At 38.0% G+C, this 18,788-nt stretch overlaps 1 protein-coding gene across 1 annotated transcript; it reads right to left on the bottom strand.

Annotated features, from left to right (window-relative positions):
- Positions 1–5,792: 5,792 nt before the first annotated feature.
- On the bottom strand, positions 5,793–6,552 carry LOC145063999 (UDP-glycosyltransferase 83A1-like). The gene is made up of 2 exons (XM_079011531.1): positions 6,090–6,552; positions 5,793–5,998 (listed from the first exon to the last, which is right to left on the bottom strand). The coding sequence occupies exons 1-2, from the start codon at positions 6,550–6,552 to the stop codon at positions 5,793–5,795; spliced, it is 669 nt and encodes a 222-aa protein (XP_078867657.1).
- Between the last annotated feature and the right edge of the window lie 12,236 nt (positions 6,553–18,788).

Genomic DNA, 18,788 nt, shown 5'->3' with positions numbered 1-18,788 from the left:
CTTAATCCTCTCTAACTTCCAGTTCTCTGGTCTCATTCCCTCAATCTGAGCATCCGTAACCAAACCCACCAGCGGGGAATCCACCGCTATCCTCATACCGCTTTACCAGGATAGTAAAAGATCTCGCATTCATAGTCCTTGACCACATCCAGCCACCTGTGCTGCCTCATTTTCAGGTTCGGTTGATCCATGATGTGTCTCAAACTCTTGTGATCCGTGTATATAGTGCAACGGATCCCGTACAGATAGTGCCTCCAAATCTTGAGAGCGAAAACCACCGCTCCCAACTTAAGATCGTGCGTAGGGTATCTCGTCTCGTGTGGCTTCAGCTGCCGCGATGCGTAGGCTACCACCCGTCCTCTCTGCATGAGGACTTCCCTCAAGCCTGTGATGGATGCATCACAAAATACCACAAAATCCTTTACTCCCTCGGGGAGTGTCAACACCGACGCCCTCTGCTGCTCAGGGCCCCATCGGAAATCCGCCCCTTCCTCGTTAGACGAGTGAGGGGTACGACAATCTTGGATAAATCACGACTGCTCCGATAATACCCTATTAAACCCAAGAAACTCCTGATGTATGAGGGAGATTTCGAAGTCTCCCAATGCATAACCGCCTCCACCTTGGCCGGATCGACCAAAATCCAATCCAGGTTAATGAGATGTCCAAGGAACTGGACCTCTTGTAACCAAAACTCACATTTTGAGAATTTGGCATACAACCGTTCTCGCCTCAGCACATCTAGCAGCTCCCTGAGATGCTCCTCATGCTGCACTCGAGTCTTGGAACACACCAAGATATCAACTATGAACACAATGACCAAGCGATCGAGCATTGGTCTGCAGACTCATTTCATAAAATCCATGAACACTGTTGGCGCATTGGTGAGCCCAAACGGCACACCACGAACTCGTAATGACCATAACGAGTCTGAAACGCGGTCTTCTCCACATCTTAATCCCTCACCCTGACTTGGTGGTATCTTGATCTCAAATCAATCTTGGAAAACCAAGATGCTCCCTGTAGCTGATCAAAAAGATCGTCTATCCTTGGGAGCGGATAACGGTTCTTCACCGTTAACTTGTTCAGCTCCCTATAGTCAATGCACATCATATGCGAACCATCCTTCTTCCTGACGAAAAGGATCGGTGCTCCCCAAGGTGAGCTAATCGGACGAATAAACTGCTTACCCAGCAGCTCCTGCAACTGAGATGATAGCTCCTGCATCTCCGGTGGTGCTAAACGGTATGGCGCCTTGGCGATAGGGGCCGCACCTGGCACTAGATCAATCCTGAACTCAACTTGCCTCACCGTAGGCACGCCGGGTAACTGCTCCAGAAACACATCAACAAAGTCTCTAACCACCGGAACCTCTGAAACTGAGAGCTGCTCTCTAACCCACGTATCTACCACATATGCCAAATAACTGGCACACCCGTGCTGGATATACTATCGAGCCCTGGCTGCCGAACAAAACCCTCATCCCAACCTGGTGCCCTCACCATATACTACCAGTTCTCCCCCACTTGGGGTTCGAACCACCTCCTGCTATCCCTCACAATTGATCATGGTGCAAAACGGCTAAGCCAATCCATCCCTACAATCACGCATACGTCCTCCATGGGGATATGAATCAAATCTATCAGGAAGGACACCCCAAAAATCTCTAACTCACATCCCAGTAGACGGAAGAAGCAGAAACCCCGTGCTCATTGGCGATCGAAACTCGCAACGGAGACTCAAGATCATCTATCGGCACATTGAACCCTCTAGAGAAGGTCTGAGATACAAACAACCGACTCGCCCCCGAGTCAAATAATACCAAAGCGGGCAAGGAGTTCACTTAAAAAGTACCTAACCACAGGTACAATCAAGAAGCAAAACACCAATACAATAAGCATAACGTACCTAACCCTGGCATAGTGCCCCTCCTTGCCACATTTGTGGCACCCGCCTCCTGCTCGACAAATTCCCGAATGACCCCTGCCACACTTTCCACAAGTGCGGCTCTGTTGACTCCCAGATCGAGTATTAGCGGTCTTAGACCGCTTAGGCGCCGACTGAGACTGTGTCGGTGCCTGGCGCTGCTCTTTCAGCTGCAACTTTATCTCCAACTCTCGCCGCCTCGCGGCTTCCTATAGATCCAGGAGGGTATCACAACGCTGTGTAGCCACAAACTGCCGAATATTCGTCTTGAGCATACTCAGATAACAAGTCATCTAAGACTACTCTGACACAAACTCCAAGCAAAACATAGCCCTCTTAGTGAACATCCGGGTAATCTCCATCACGAACTCCCCATCCTGCCTCAACGTCAAAAACTCCTGAGCAAGCCGCTCTCGTTCCACGCGCGGAACGTAGCGGGTGACTGCTCCCAAGTAACAGCAGCCCGCTGATCATCAGAATATGAACCTGTCGTCAATATTCACCAGTCCTTTGCCCTGAGCCTAAGCAAGTTCAGAGCACACCCGACCTTCTGGTCAGCAGGACATGAGCATGTGAAGAAACAGCCCTCCGCGTCAGACAACCACCGCATAGCCCTGATCATATCCTGTGTACCATCAAACATCGGGGGCTTCGTATTATTGAAGTCCCGGTACTAGAAAGCCCTGTCGGATCCTCCTCCAACCCTTGCCGCAGTTACAGCCGAAGTGGCTGTAGCGGCTGTTGTCTCTGCCAGATCTGCATATCGCTCATCTCTGGTAGCTGCACTCGGAAAGCCGCAGCGCCCTCATCGTGCAGAATCTCCGGGATTATGGCATCCAGCTCCTCAGTCCCTATCTGAACCACGGGCTCAGGTGCTACCGACACCTCTGACCCTCTGTCTCCCGACCCTGACCCTGATCCGGATCCCGATCCTGATCCGGAACCAGTAGCAAAACGTCTTGTCACCATCATACTGAAAGGTACACTCATGACATCAGATAAAAAACATAATATCGGGAGACCAAAACCCACAAATCCTAGGGGTTGTGACTTCCTTGCTACGTGTATGGGTCCTGTGCTTCCAGTAGTACGGGCCCATACTACCTTCCACACCTACCCATATTTGTCTCAAGTATCACCACAACGCCCTAACACTATACTCAACATAGAAATGCGCTCAACCCTCACTTCTAGAGGAATACCAACTATCTCGCATCTAGTCTCACCACTTCTCATGACTCATATACCCATGAAACTTCCATCATCCCCTGCAGCGCTAGTGCATGCTAGCTGCACATAACACTGGACCCAATAGACTTTCGAATATCCATTCCTACCCGAAAGCCGAATTAACATTCTCAGGCTATAAGGTCTTTATTATGCACAGCCGTGATGCATACACTAAACATCTACAGTTATGATGTCAATTCCATATACAAGAAATCCCTAGGCTAATAGGCATCATATAATCAGGGAAATCTATCATGCGATTCTTGAAGATCCCTAGCCTAGCACTAGCATGCTGTTCTAACATATAAGAATATCAAATAATTGTATGGTATTTTGGGGTTTACTTACAGGCTCCGGCTGATCATACCCTCTGCATCCTCCATCCTTTATTTTGAAAACCATTTTAAAAACTTACTTTCCAAAAATCTCCTTGATTTGAGACTAGATTCATACAAGTGTCCCAAAATCATAACATAAGGATGAGGAGAGGCACGGTCACGCCTTCGCCTTTCCATGATCTCCTGAAGTACCTGAAAAAATAAACTAAAAACTGTAAGCCAGAGGGCTTAGTGAGGTACCCCCAAAATACCAATACCACACTGACAATTCCATATCAGTAACAATCAATCAATCAATCAATCAACATACATACTGGCCATCGGCTTGACTGGACCGCCCTACTAGGCCTACAGTCTATCTGAATCTATCCCGAGTCTTTGGCATGACCGGTCCGCCTCGTGGGCCTGTAGTCTCCTCGGACCGCTCATAGGGTATGTTGGCCTTCAGCACAAAGAAGGACCGCCTCAACCCAACCAATCAAGAAAATAACCATGTGCACATATCTATCATATACTGGCATATACAAACATCAAACATATCTATCACGCTGATCATCAATCATAGAATTCTCTCGTAACTAGAGTACGGACCACTACAGGAAAAAGACCCTTTTACGACGTGCAAACCACGACACTCGTTCATTTATGTTATGCAAAGGAGAGTGACATTAAAAAAATGTCATCTCTTCAAAAAATTTAAGGATAATAGACACACATTATTGCGTGCCTTTAAATTAGTGTCTAAAAAAAAACACGGAGGGCACCTATAATAAAATGTGTGTCGTCTAAGGATGTCGCTTTATATTTTTTAATGGAACGCGCATTCCATCCTTTAATATTGGGGGAAAGGGGGAAATGAAATTCTGCAAAAATTAAAAACCCGCCTTCCTTTTTTTTCTCCTTTCCCTCTTACCCAAATTATGAACGCTCTTTCCTTACTGCCGCCTACTTCTTCCCCCACTTACTTCTACCCACTAGAACCACCTTATCTCCCACTCGATGTTGAAATTGTTAGAAAAAGCCCTAATTATACTCTCAAGTCTCAATATTAGGAATGTGAATCTTGATTCTCGTTTGTTTCAGATTCCCTACAGATAAATCGAAAAACACACAGACGAAGAACCGTAACTTTGCTCCATTAGCTTCCCGATTGCATCACGTCATCACCTTTGAAACTTCTGCGTTAGAGACCCAAGTAATCAATTTATTTTTCATTTCTTCACATATCTTTTTCTAGTTTTGAATGATTTGGTGGTTCCTATGTACAAATTTGGACCGGATCTTGCAAAAAAAATGGGCATATTTGAATAGAAAGTGAATCTGAATGTAGCACTCTCGATATGATTATCAGGCTCAAAGGAGTGGGCGTCGTTAGGAAGGTCGTCATGGGTCGCTAAGGGTGCTAAACACCGCCCGCTATCTTCTGCCAAAGGGGTCGTCAGCCAAGTCTTGCCAGCAGCTTAACAAGAAGAGAGAGAGAGAGAGAGAGAGAGAGAGAGAGAGAGAGAGGAATAAAGATGTTAAGGCCTTCATAGTGGTAACTTCCATCCCTAAATCGACTTATGTTCTTCTGTTTTTTTTACTTCTTGATTTATTATGTTAATCCATTGTGCATCTCTATTGTTTCTGTTTTTGTTCATATTTCAATGAATTATCAACTCCTATACTCCATTTTTGTGATTTATGTGTTTGATTTCTGCAATTTACCTTTTTCTTTCCATGGTGTTTAGACGAACACCAAGTGTTCGACGAAATTCCCCAGATATCATTAAGTCTTTAGCACCGCTTACATATGTTTTATGAAGTGAGAAATGCTTCATTTGATCATATTCACATGTATTTTTATGTTTTTAATAATTTGTGCTCTGTGCCACTATATGACTACATGTGTGATTTAACCATGCATTCAATTGTGGGTGTTGCTGCACTCAATGGTAAGATATTCTTGAAATTTTAATCCATTGTTACATTTTTTCATGTTAATTTAATGGTTGATGCCTAAAGATGTTTTTATTTTGTCAAATTTAGGGCACATTTGGTTTGTGTTTAACCAATGGATGGAATTTAGTTTCATTGCAATCCTTTAAAAGACCAAAATACCCCTTTGTTTGTATAACGATTAACCAAAAATCTTAAATTAACTATATTTTGTGAAAATGATTTTTCAGTCAAAGGCAAATTCGCAAAGAAAAACTGCAGCCAAGGCACACCACTAAAAGGAGTTGTGGTCGAGCCACGCTAAACAGGTGGAGTCTTGTTGCCAGAAGTGACCTACTTGGTCAGCACGTCGGTTGCTTGCTAGCAAAGTGCTCCAGGCTCCAGCTCAGTAGTTGATCTGCATAAATGCCACTCCGTCAATCTGGAAGCTTCAGCTGCTTCTTTTACAACTTCAAAGAAAGCTTCTGAAGTGGGCAAGTCCTCAAAGCGCGTCCACCAGAGGTTGGTTGGTTTTATAAGTGGCATCGTTTCTGATAGCTTAATCATATGCTGAATTAGAGGTATGCCTGAAATGGAATATTTTTTAAGAAAGGTTAAATCACCTTCTTAATTAGCTAAATTCTTATAAAACAAAATGTGTAATCATGCATGTTTCACCATTGTTGTTAATGATTCCACCATCAATCAATTTCTGACAGCTCAACATGGAAGTTAGCATAGTAAATGTGGCTGGCCAGACGGCTGCTCTGCTAATTCCCATCTTCTTTGCGACTTTTATGGCCCATCCCATGCAATCATCAGCAATAATACATGACATTTTATTGTTGTCTTCTTTGTTAATTGTCACTATAAGTTCTTCCAGTTTGCCAGGCATAGTTTGTAATATTGATAGGGTCAATTTACAAATTTCAGTCCTGTCCTCCCATGGTTCTAGCCCATCAGGGATTGAAACCGACCGCAATAGATCACTATAACAATCATTTTCTAACGCATTGCTTGTTACTTGCTTGTAAGTGACCGCTATGTTTACAACTGTAACTTCATATGCTTGATTTTTTCGCTGTTTGTAGTTTGAAGCTGCTTGGCGTGCAGGAAATTGGGATTTCTCTCTACTGTCCATGGACACTAGTTCTCCTAAGCCAAGTCAACGGATCAGAAATAGTCAACCAAAGGCTACATAGGTATGATGGAATCAAGAAAGGAATGGTTTTTTCCACTGGAATGAAAAACACATTCTTGTTTGTTCTATGGAATGGAATTGGAACGAGATTCCTTACATTTTGTTAGCTTTCGTTTGCCAGAGGGTGCTTTTTTTTCTCAATGCAATGAAAAATTTCATGATATAATTATATTAGAATTTATTTTTGTAATTTTAATGATGAAATTTTTAACGAATCATGATTTAAGTTAAATTACAATTTAGTGACCAATTCCATTCCATGGCTCTGTTTCATGACACTCAGGATGAATGGGATGGAAGAACAGGGGTGACTCAATACACAAAGGACACTTTGTTTAAAATTAAGCGTGTTGGCTTTTCATGTATTTGTTTAAAATTGTAAAAGGGGTGACTCAGTACACAAAAGACACTTTGTTGAACTTTCCTCTTACATATATATATATATATATATATATATATATATATATATATATATATATATATATATATATATATATATTTATATGTATAATTTTATTGTATAGCTGGTGGCATAACAATTTTTCCTAAAATAGCAACTCCTCATATGAAGAATATTAATTAATGTGTATGTCATGTATGACTGACTTTTGTTATATTTTAATACGTTAGAAAAGGAGACTGAAAAAACTAACTTGTTCTTGAATTGTTTTACTTCAGTTTAAAACTTTTAAGATTCAACATAATATGAACTTAAGGAGTTTGGTTTGCAGGATATTTTGGAAAGAACTGGAATCTGGCATACGGATTACAACCTCAAATTTTGTTCTTGAAATGTTGAAATTTTTCAACACAAGGGCTTGTCAACTTGTTCTTGGTGCTGGTGCCATGCAAGTAACTCTTTTTTTTTTTGTTTTTTTGTTAAAAAATGTATTAAATACTGTTTAATTGGCATTTTCCAGGTGTCTGGTTAAAGTCAATTACATCAAAACATTTGGCATTGGCAAGTCAGATTTTCAGTTGTGTACATGCTATTATCCCTGGTAGGTGCTTTTTGCTTTTATTTATAGACTTAATAAAACGTCTGAATGAAACTAAACGACCATTTTATCCTTACATTCCACATATCAATAACTTGTTCATATGTGTGTATGTATGTACGTAAGAAATTAGGAGGATTCTTTTCCTCAAAGTACCTGAGACATGAAAAGTATTGTTGTTATTAGAAATTGAACGGGTATCACATGTAATAAATAAACTCTTTTACAAATTTTCTCCCATTCTTGGGTATTATTGAGAGTATAAATATTAAATTAAAAAGAGTGAAATAATAATTTTTTTAGGATTGTAAAGTGCATAGAGATGAGATACATACAAAACTGGTGCAAATAATGAGGGAAAGACTGTTAGTTCATCTTCGTGGATTACCTCAAATCATTGAAACATGGAATTGATCAGATGAAACTGATGTACAACCTAGTCAATTTGCTAAATCACTCACCAAGGTAATAAATATATATGTATTTTTTTTAATTTCATTTTTTATAATGATGTTACTTCTTTATCGGTAAATATGTAATTGATTTTTAGGAAGTTGGATATCTTCAACGTATGCTTTCACGAACTTTGCATGAAGCTGATGTTCAAGAAATGTTCTAGTGAGCCTTTTTTTTCAACGTGTGCTCGGGCATCCTATCAACTTGTTCATAGTGAAATATCTCCTGGTCTTCTAGAAGCAATTACCAAGCATGCTAACATGGAATATCGTCTGGTAAAAATTAAAATCACTTAAGGGTTGTTTCTTGTTTCCCCATTAAGTTCTATATGTGTACAGTGACTTAATGCTGCATATTTGGATAAAGTGTTGCATATATAAAGTCTTTTTTTTCCTAGACTAAATAAACCTTCCAAATGAAACTAAATGATCATATTGCCCTTACATTCCAACAAACAATTTTCAATATTCATCCATTTTATTTCTCATTTATTACTAGGTTAGGGTATAAGGTTTTAGTTGAAGGTGAAGATGAACAAAGGTTTGTCTCTTTTTATTTCACATTTATCAGTAAGTTTAGAAAATAAATGTAGAGAAAATAAATGAACAAAGGGTATGTATGTCAGTTTGTTATTTTAATGTTATATGGATCTTGTTCAAAATCATCACAAAAATGTATGTGTTGAAAAATCATCACAAAGATGTTTTTCTCATTAAACATACTTGTCCATGCAGTTCTATTGGATAAGAAACCTGATGAGGTTCCCATGGTAAGTGTAATTTGGTGTTTTGCAAGTTTGTGTCACCACAACAACTGATTTCTCATGTTTGTTATGATACTATTCTGCTTATGCAGCTTGTAGAATCTGTGCTAAGTAAGGTCATGGAAGAGTTTGAGAATCACATTGCTAGTCAAGTTGAACTGGTAAAGCTTCTTAGCTATGTTGTTTCCTAATTTCCTTGCTTGGTGTTTCAAGTACAAATATAATTACTGCAAAGTTGTCTTACAATCAATCATACTTCCTTGACATTTTGAATATTCTTTATCACTCGCAACTTGCAGTTGCTAAAGATACTTTTAATGGAAACATGACTTATTGGTAGATCATTTTGATTCCCCTCTCATACATATCATGTGTATTATTAATTAGTTGATATTGATATTGTACAACTGACATATATGTTTATTGTGTAGGATTTCTGTGTTGTTTTTGATCAAGAGTTGGGATAGATATTGAAGCTAAGAGACATGATGATTGGTTGGATACATGAAGGGTTTTAGAGCTTCTTTAGATCGCTTAATGATGAGTTACTGAAACAAGAAGGTGCCCCTTTATAGCATTGTAGCATTAGGTTATATAGTTAGGGAAAACCTCTTATTTATTGTATTTTACTTGTATGACATTAAATTTTATGCAATGGATTGTATTTTTTGTATATGATATTTATTTTCTATTGTGAGACATTAAATACAAATTTAATTTGAAAATTAATAAACCTATAGATACTTTTTTTTTAACATTTAAAATTATGATACGCAAAAATGTGTGTCATCTTAATTTATGACATGGCCTTTCTTGACAGGGGCTTTCTTGATACGCATTGCGTGGCATTAACACGCGCGTCGTAAGGTTACGATATGCGAATGCACGTCGTCTTCCTTTATGATAGGGCCTTCCTTGATACGCATTGCGTGTCGTAAACGCGCGTCGTAAATGCGCGTCGTCTATCTTTATGACATGGCCTTCCTTGACGTGCATTTATGCATCGTCTGAGCCTTTTACGACGCGCAATGAGCGTCGTAAAAGGCTGTTTTTCTAGTAATGGACGTAGCAAGTCACTAACATACCAATCCTTACGGATCATAAGACCATAACATACTATCTATCCTGATTCCGATCTAACATATCATAACCACAGGTAGCATCCCATAACAATAACAACTAAAGGGCCGACCTTGGTGTCATAGACCCTATCGATATAGTGAGGATAAGTCACTTTGCAGATGTTGACTCGGAAGATAAAATCCAACTCTCGGATCACTTGACACAGGCTCCACCACCTATGATAATAGTACAATATACTCATAAGTCCTTAACCTTATAAGGTACTCCATAACCCACTAGTCAACCCCTAACCAAAGTCAAAGACCTCAGTCAAGGTCAACAGTCCATGTTGACCCCCAACTCTCCGAGTACCCCCGGCTACTCGCCGAGTTCCTTGAACCATATTACAACTCGCCGAGTCATCAGGGTGACTCGTCGAGTTCCTTCGATTCTTGTCCAACCTTTATGGTCACCCGTCGAGTTCGCTCCTTACAACTCGACGGATACTCATGCATACATATCCTAGGGAAAACTCATCCGACTTGCCGAGTAGTTCTTCAACTCGTCGAGTCTTATGGTAATATTCATCGAACTCGCCGAGTTGTTAATCCAACCCTTTGAGTTCACATCCATCTTCATGTGACTCGCCGAGTCAACCTTGCGACTCGCCGAGTCCATTTAGTCCTCTTTCCATACAGACTTGTTTTGAGCCATGCAGCGGCTCCAAATCACAGATCCAAGCTTCTAGGGCATGCTTATCACGTAAAGTTGCAAACTTTACTTGCATGCATGGATTTAAAGGCTCTAAATGCCTATTTTAAGTTCATAATGGAACTTCATGCTCAAGAGGGACCTTAATCATGACCAAAGCTGAAACTTTATGCTTCTAGAATCCAAGGAGGGTCCAGATCTGAAGTTACAACCTCAGATCTAGCCCTTAGCTCATCTTTCCAACTTAATATCTCACCAAAAACCCTAAAACTCAACCAATAAAAGAGATTCACAAGGAAAAAAGGCGATGAGGTTACCTCCAGAAGATGACAACTGAGATAGGAGTTGATTCCCACACTCTACTTGCTCCAATCTCCTTCTCCTCCAAGCCTTCTCCCTCCAAAGATCCTCTTTTCAAGCTTCAAACACATAATGGGCACACACACACACGTGTATTAGGATTTTAAGGGGCTCTCAAAGACTGCAAATAGGCCAAAGGAGGCTGAGGCTCCTTTAAATAGAGGTGTAAACCACGAGATTTAGGGTTTCATCTGCCAGCTCCTACTTGCCGAGTCCCAATATGGACTCTTCGAGTAGGTCACTTAACACGCGATCCCACCCCGCTGCTACTCGACGAATAGGTCAACAAAATCGTCGAGTTGAGCTTAACCAAAAAATTCTTATTTAAACAATATCTGAGAATCGGTGCGTTACAAACCAAGCCAGTTGTTGCACTGGCTATGACATCAACTTTTTCATGCAACAATATGTAGCTGTCAACTAACTTCTTAACCTCCTTAGACATCAAGGCTCGAAGCTCGTTAACCTTGAGTTTAAGAGAAGCTTTTGTTTCAGACACCTTTTTCTCAAAGAGCTCATGACGCTCCTTCGCAGCTTGATGTAGCTTAGTAATCTCATATTCCAAATTGCGTGACTGATTATCCATTCTCTCTTAATGTTTCTTATCAACATCCTCAATCATAGTTCTCAGTCGAGACTCTTGAGCTTTCAAAAGATATTCAACTTCAACTCGACTAACAGAGTTCTTGCCTCCAATATCAACCGACAATTGAAGCATATAATTCATTTTGGAATTAAGGATTTTGAACTATTTACCCAACATGATTAACTCATCAGGTATAACTTCTTTTTCTATGTTGAACTGTAAGTTAGCAAACGAAACCATAAGATCATCATCGTATGCATCAGTTTCAGTTTCAGTAATGGTATTCTCAGGTTCAGTTGATTGAGATGAGAAAAAAATAGAAATCAGTTCTAGCATAACACCAACACATGTTGGAGATAGAATTGTAAAAGAAATTGGTGGAACAGATGTAGGTGGTGGAGAAGATGGTTGAAATAGAGGAAAAACAGTTGTTTATGCTGTAGTGGTAGTAGTGGTTTCGATAGTCTTAATCCCTTCACCCATATTGACATTTTTGTCCTTATTAGATAAGTTCAAAGTGATGTATGGAGTTTCGACTTCCTGCAAAATGGACTCAATATTCGAACCCCAGGGTGGTATGACTTTCGTCTGCTCAGGGATTTTTGTACTTTGTTATGCACCAGAATTGATGTTTACATCCGTATTAGATATGTTTGCATTGTCATCGGGATTACTTCTTTCCTCGAAAATCGACTTGACAGAAGTATCACTTCGTGGTGAGACATGAAACGGACCTCCTATTTCTGTATCGGTGTTATCATTGTTATGACCTAATTCGACAATTACATCCACTTTCTTATCCTCAATAGTAGTTTGCTTTCTCTTCTTTTATTTGTGAACCACATCCAAAGCACTTCTCTTTTGCGAGGCAGAAGAATTAGGAGACGAAATATCTCTAACCACAACCCCTTTCCTTGTAAACTGTAACTTCTTTACCCTCTTGGAAACCCCCTTTTTCACATCATGTTCTCATTGAGTAGGTATCTCTATAGCAATTGTTTCATATTGATTCACAATAGTTTGGCTTATAGGCTCATCAATAGGTTTTGTGGGTTCAGATTCTGATGGTTTCTTAGTAGGTTTCTTTATTCTTTTAAGTACCCCTTTACCAGTCTTTGTGGGTAAAGTCTCCTTAACAACCTCTTATTCTACTTCCTTTAGCATCTCATCTTGTTTCTTTTAGTGATGACCCTTCGATGCTTTCAATGAACCTTCAACACCTTTATATGGAACCTTTGGTGGTAGAATACAAGTTGGAGTAGGGTCCATTGAAGCTCGATATTGAAACAACAATTGATGAGTAGGATTCACTAAATTGAGCATCGAATATGAAATTCTAGAAACCACTGGAGAAATCATAGCATCATCCACAAAAATCTTAGGAACATTCATGGATGGAAACTCAATTCTATTTGTGACAACTGGCAATTATGGGTTAGCAAAAGTCAAACAAGTCAACAAAAGTCAGCTAGGTGGGACATAAATTATGGTTTATACTTTGCTTTTATAGTTTTTGGTTTAGGACCGAAAACACTATTATCTCGCTTTTAGAGTTCTCAGTCTAGGACTGAAAACACTATAATATCGGTGGGACTTGGACCGAAATCACCAATGCATCTTTTAGAGTTGACTTGTGACATGAATGATGCATCTTTTCCCAAAAAGAAATATTACACAACATATAACAATTCCTTTACCCAACAAATAACAATGCAAACATAACTTCAACCCCCTCCCCCCCCCCCCCCACCCACCCAATTTAAGGTTCGGCCAAGAGGGGTATCCCTCACCCCTTTCATCTTCATTCTTCAACCTTCTCACAAGAACAAGTTCAAAATCATCCAAAGATCAATACTTCCAAGTTGGTTCTTAGGATTTTTGGTAATCATTCCTTATTAATCTAGTGTTTCTACACATTTTCATACTAGTTTCATTTGATTTACACACATTATCATGTGTTAAAACCCGTAGGATAATACCATCTTCAACTAGTTCTTCAACCACCTTCAAGTGTTCTAAGCTTGAAGATCTTCATCTTCATCTCCTTATCCAACCAGAAACACAGTCAAGGTGAGCTCATACCCCCATATTTTCGAGTTTTTCATGTTTTAGGGGGGGAGGGGGATACAAGAAAAGCTTGATTTATAACAAAAATGTTTGCATGCTTCAAATCTATGTTTTGTTTAAAGCATTTTTCTTCATGAAATGTGGTTATTATGTGTTTGTAGAATATTTATTTGTGTTATGTTGGTTAATGATACAAAACTAAGAAAAACAAACATAAACTTTGTTATATGTTCTTTAGAAAAGGATTAAAACCACAAAGCTACAAAGATTTTAAGACTTTTATGGTCGAGATATGGTTTTTCTAGCAAAAATGGTTAGATTCTACTTATTTTACCATTTTTGGTGGGATATAACCCAAAATATTTTGTTTTGACCACACATTTTGAAACTAAACAAAAATACCAAAGTGTTAACCAAACAAAAGGAAAACTCAAAAATCAAGTATTTCATGTAAAAATAGATTTTAAAAAAAAAAAGTGGTTATAACAAGTTTATCACATCATTTTGTAGGTTTTAACTAGAAATATATGGTTTTAAACACATAAAGTTAACTTGAGTAAAGACCCCATGAAGGGTAAAAGTAAGTTTTACCAAGTTATATTTGTTTTTGTTACCGGTAAATATCGTTAAAAAGAGGCAAAAGCTAGAAATGGACTTTTCATACCAATTTTTCATACTAGTGTTAGATGTAAGTTTAATTGATATACTTTTTTTAAAAACATATAAACCATATAACTATTACATATTTATATAAATGTTTATATAAATAGACTTAACAAAATAATCATCACAAACTATAATTGGTATAGTTTGGGGGTCACAAATACTACTTGATCATTTTGGACGAAACAAATAATTATTTAAGGGTATAATTATTTTACACTATGCATTTACTATGGAAAGGAAATATTTTTGCTTACAAAAGGGTTTTCATTACAATATACGTAAACCTGTCGATACAATTTTGTGAGACATTGTCTTCACTGTACCTACCAGAGTACACACCGAAGTCCTGAATTATAACTAGAGTCTCGGTGAGAGAGCGTGACACTTGCGTATAGATCTATAAGGGACTGACAACCCCGCACCCAAGTTGTTAGCTACAGTTAGACTGGTAGGTCATGGGTGAAAAATGTCTAACATTCCGACGCCTGAAGAACGTCGTAGCAGGCCACTAATCACTAGCACAGTTATGATAACTCACATGGGGTATTAACAATACATTTGGTTTACGGGGCTAACCTACATTCAGTTAGTTTTATATAATGATAAAACTTCATAACACTATTTTTCAAAAAAACACTAATTATATTTTTGGTCTTAGGGTTTAAGACTTATAGCTCATTTCGAAAGAAAATATTGGATTTTCTGAAAGCACACTCTATCATTTTTTACAAGGAAAAGCTACTGATTTTTCTCATACAAAACTCTTACGAACTCACCAACTTAATTGTTGACCTTTTTTTTTTCAAAACCACTTGTATTCTCAGGAAATCAGTAGGCTAGTAACCAAAAAGGTTTTGAGGTTGGGGCGTCGCAGTGTCACGTCATTTACTTTTGTCATATGTAGTGATATCGAGTAAACAATGTTTTGAGTACAATGTAAACTTCTTTATTAAAAATATGATGGTTCTATGGATTTGATCACTATTATTCACTATGTTATGATACTGTACATGAAGTCATCCACCCCAGACGTTTCCGGCGTTCTGGTTTGGGGGTGTGACAGTATCAACATCCATAGGAAAAAAAAATATCTTCTTGAGTATAAACTTCCTTCAAAATCAGTCCCCAAAACCCAGCACTCGAAACTCCAGATTCTAGTTTTGAATGAGAAATTGAATTCCCAAATTCTTCCCACAACAAAGACGCATAATAAACATCTACTCCATAATACAACCCAACCATAATCGAATAGACTTCAAGCTTAGCCTTATCCAACCCAGAACATCGTCCTGTTAAGCACCTTAGAATAATGCCAAATAAAAACTCCAAATACAGGCAAAATGGACTTCGTGAAGTGACTAATAACTGATAAAGTGGGTTGATGACCCATCTCGTTGAACATATGAACGACTTCTTCGGTAGTAACTTCATAAAACGTACCAGAAGAAGGTAACTTCAGGATTTGGGCGAATAGCTTCTTGGTTAGTTGCTTCTTCTTTTGAGAGATCACCTGGAATATAACCACCTTGGTTGTTTTGTTGTAAATAGCAGTAAAAGCAGCTAAAGACAACCATTGCATCGGAATTGCAAAAGAAGATGATAATGCATGATTAAGAACTAAGATTTCATAATCAACAATATCATACGTAGTTCCTCAGGATAAACTTCAAGCGAAGGATTAAGCTAGAGATTTGTATGTTGAATCTTCATCATTAATTGTGAAATCTCTTCGTCGTAGGTATTGAACTAATCAATGATGTTTTGTTCAGCGGCCATTGAAGTAGAATGAGAAAATTTTGGAGAGAAAATTTACGATGAAAAGTTAGGGTTCTTTGAGTGAATTCCGGAACGTTGGAATGGTAATGAGTAGTTTCCATATATAACTTGGGTGAAATTTGAATTCAAAACGTACCCCAGTAATATAATGCCACATAGAATATTGGTTACTTAACTGTCACCATCAAAAAACTACCACGTCTAAAAGTGATGATCGCTTTTTCCCTCGAGCCTCGTGAATATCTTGAACCGTCACATCCAATGGCTATTTCGTATCTCCAAACAGAAAATGAACCAGCATAACTTTCGATACTAGCATAGAACCATCCTTCGTTATGGAGGCTAGGCTCATTCAATTATGGGAATGATAAGCAAAATCATGTGCCAGACTTTGTGAAATCTAAGTCTCGAGTTGGTGATACCCAAAACATGAAGGATTTCAGTGCTTTCTTGTGCCAAAGAAGAACAGAGAATCAAAGTAAAAAAATTGGCATTGTGATATCAAAGAATCTTTGATATTAAAGTTGATAGATCCCTGTAAAGATATGCTTCATTCGACAACAAAAGAGATGACAAACTACTTGTGTAGTTTTCCGTGAATTACAATCGAAAACTCATTGAGGAGTATCGAAGGGCCTCTTTTCATAAGGTTCATGGGTGGTTTTATTTTCATACAAATTTACAACTTAACATAAGTGTAAATAATTGTGCAAAAATACTTAGATGACCAATGTAGTCAAGAACAAGTAAGCTTTGAAAATTTTGAAGTAACGAAAGTTAGAGAAGTGTTCAAACGGAAATCTCATTTCATAATATTTTAACAAATATTGGATAGAAACGACTTGGGATGAGTACATTTCATTAAGATCACACAATGAAAATGAAAATGAGAATTTGAACATCAAAAGTGGTACATTGAAACAAATGTTTCGTGATAATCTTAAACATTAAATGTCATCGTCAATTCGTTAAGTTGAGGTTTGTTGGGTTTCACCTTCATCATCGAAAAATGATTTAGCATCATGAACACAGACTCGTGACATACCTATATCTCGGTTGGTTTCGACCAGAGATGTCTTGGGTATGTGTCATTGTGTGTGATTGTGTTTAAAATTTTGGATGAAAAAAATAGGATATGAAGACTCATTGTACCTCTGCGAAAATTGGACTTAGCAGAAATCTCTTTACTCATCATGAGAAGAGAAAGGTAGCTCATCGACAACTGTGAACACAGTCTAATTGGGAAGAAACTTTCATGTGAAAATTTTCATTATGGCTTCGAACACAAAGATTCTATGAGGCTTTTGGACAACATCTTGCAACATACTTCTATGGACACCTAACTAGGAAAAAAGTTTCGATTTAGGCATGTTCCCTTTGAATGTACTCATTTGGAATGATAAAGAACAACACGTTGTTACAATGAGCTTCCAAAATAAGGAAAATATTTATGTGATTTTCGATTTTTTTAAAATAAAGCTCAAACATAACGAAAATATTTTAGGATTTTTGATTTTGTAAATGCAAAACAAAAATAAAAAAAATCTTTTTGGATTTTTGAATTTTATAAATGAAAAGAAAAAAATAAGAAAATCTTTTTGAGTTTTTAAATTTTATAAACGAATGGACAAAGCAAGGAAAGGGATATGATAAACAATGAATATTTGTTTGAGATAACAAATACGTCGTACACAAATCAATCTTTTCTTTTCTTTAAAGAAATGTCCCTTAGTAGAATGCTCACCAAATACATGTACGTCCTATCGAAAGATTAACTCCCCACATGAAACCGGTACTAAATGAATCACAGGGAAATCGAATGCGAAATCATGCGAACGTTGTACTTGCACAGTAGCCTCTGAACGTCTATCAGAAAAGTAACAAAATTTAGTAAAACACACGAAAGTGATACCAACTAGTCAAAAGTGAATCTAATAGTCGAACGTGAGATCCAATAGTCGAAAGTGGGATAGACAATCAAAAGACAATCAAAAACGTTCACCTATGAAATCCAAAAAAAAAACATTTATGTAGAATTTGGAACATAACAAGCTTCCATCATTCCCAATCCGTTTAAAATTCTTAAAATTGATTTTTTGTCCAATGGTATTGTAAAAATATCAGCAAGCTGATTAGTTGTTTTAACGAAATGAACTTAAATATTCCCATCTTCAACGTGATCTTTGATGAAGTGGTAAAGAAGAGCAATATGTTTTGTTTTCGAATATTCACGTGGATTATGATATATGAGAATTGCTCTTTGATAATCGCAATACAAATGAATTTTCTTCATGTTAATTCCATAGTCACGTAATTAACTTTGGATCCAGATCACTTGAGATGTATAAGCCGCAGCAGCAATATATTCAACCTCAGTTGTCGAAATTGATACATATGTCTGCTTTTTCGACTGCCAAATCACAAGCTTCCAGTCTAGGAATTGACAACATCATGTTATGCTCTTTCGATCCAATTGACAACCCTCTAGATCTGCATCTGAGAAAGCTTGAATAAAGAATCCTTTTTTTCGATGGATACCATAATCCTAGAGTCTTTGTTCCATGTAAATATCGAAAGATGTTTTTCACTGCAGTAAGATGAGGTTTTCTTGGATTTGATTGATACCTGGCACAATTACACATAGAAACCATTATATCAAGTCAACTTGCAGTTAAATACAAAAGCGAATCGATCATGCTTCTATATGCTTTGATATCAATAGGTGGCTTAT

This window comes from Lactuca serriola, chromosome 7 (assembly GCF_051521515.1).
Source record: "Lactuca serriola cultivar US96UC23 chromosome 7, Lser_US96UC23_V15, whole genome shotgun sequence".
Classification (NCBI taxonomy): domain Eukaryota; kingdom Viridiplantae; phylum Streptophyta; class Magnoliopsida; order Asterales; family Asteraceae; genus Lactuca; species Lactuca serriola.
The sequence above is the reverse complement of the archived record's forward strand: the minus strand, read 5'-3'. Positions and strand labels throughout refer to the sequence as shown.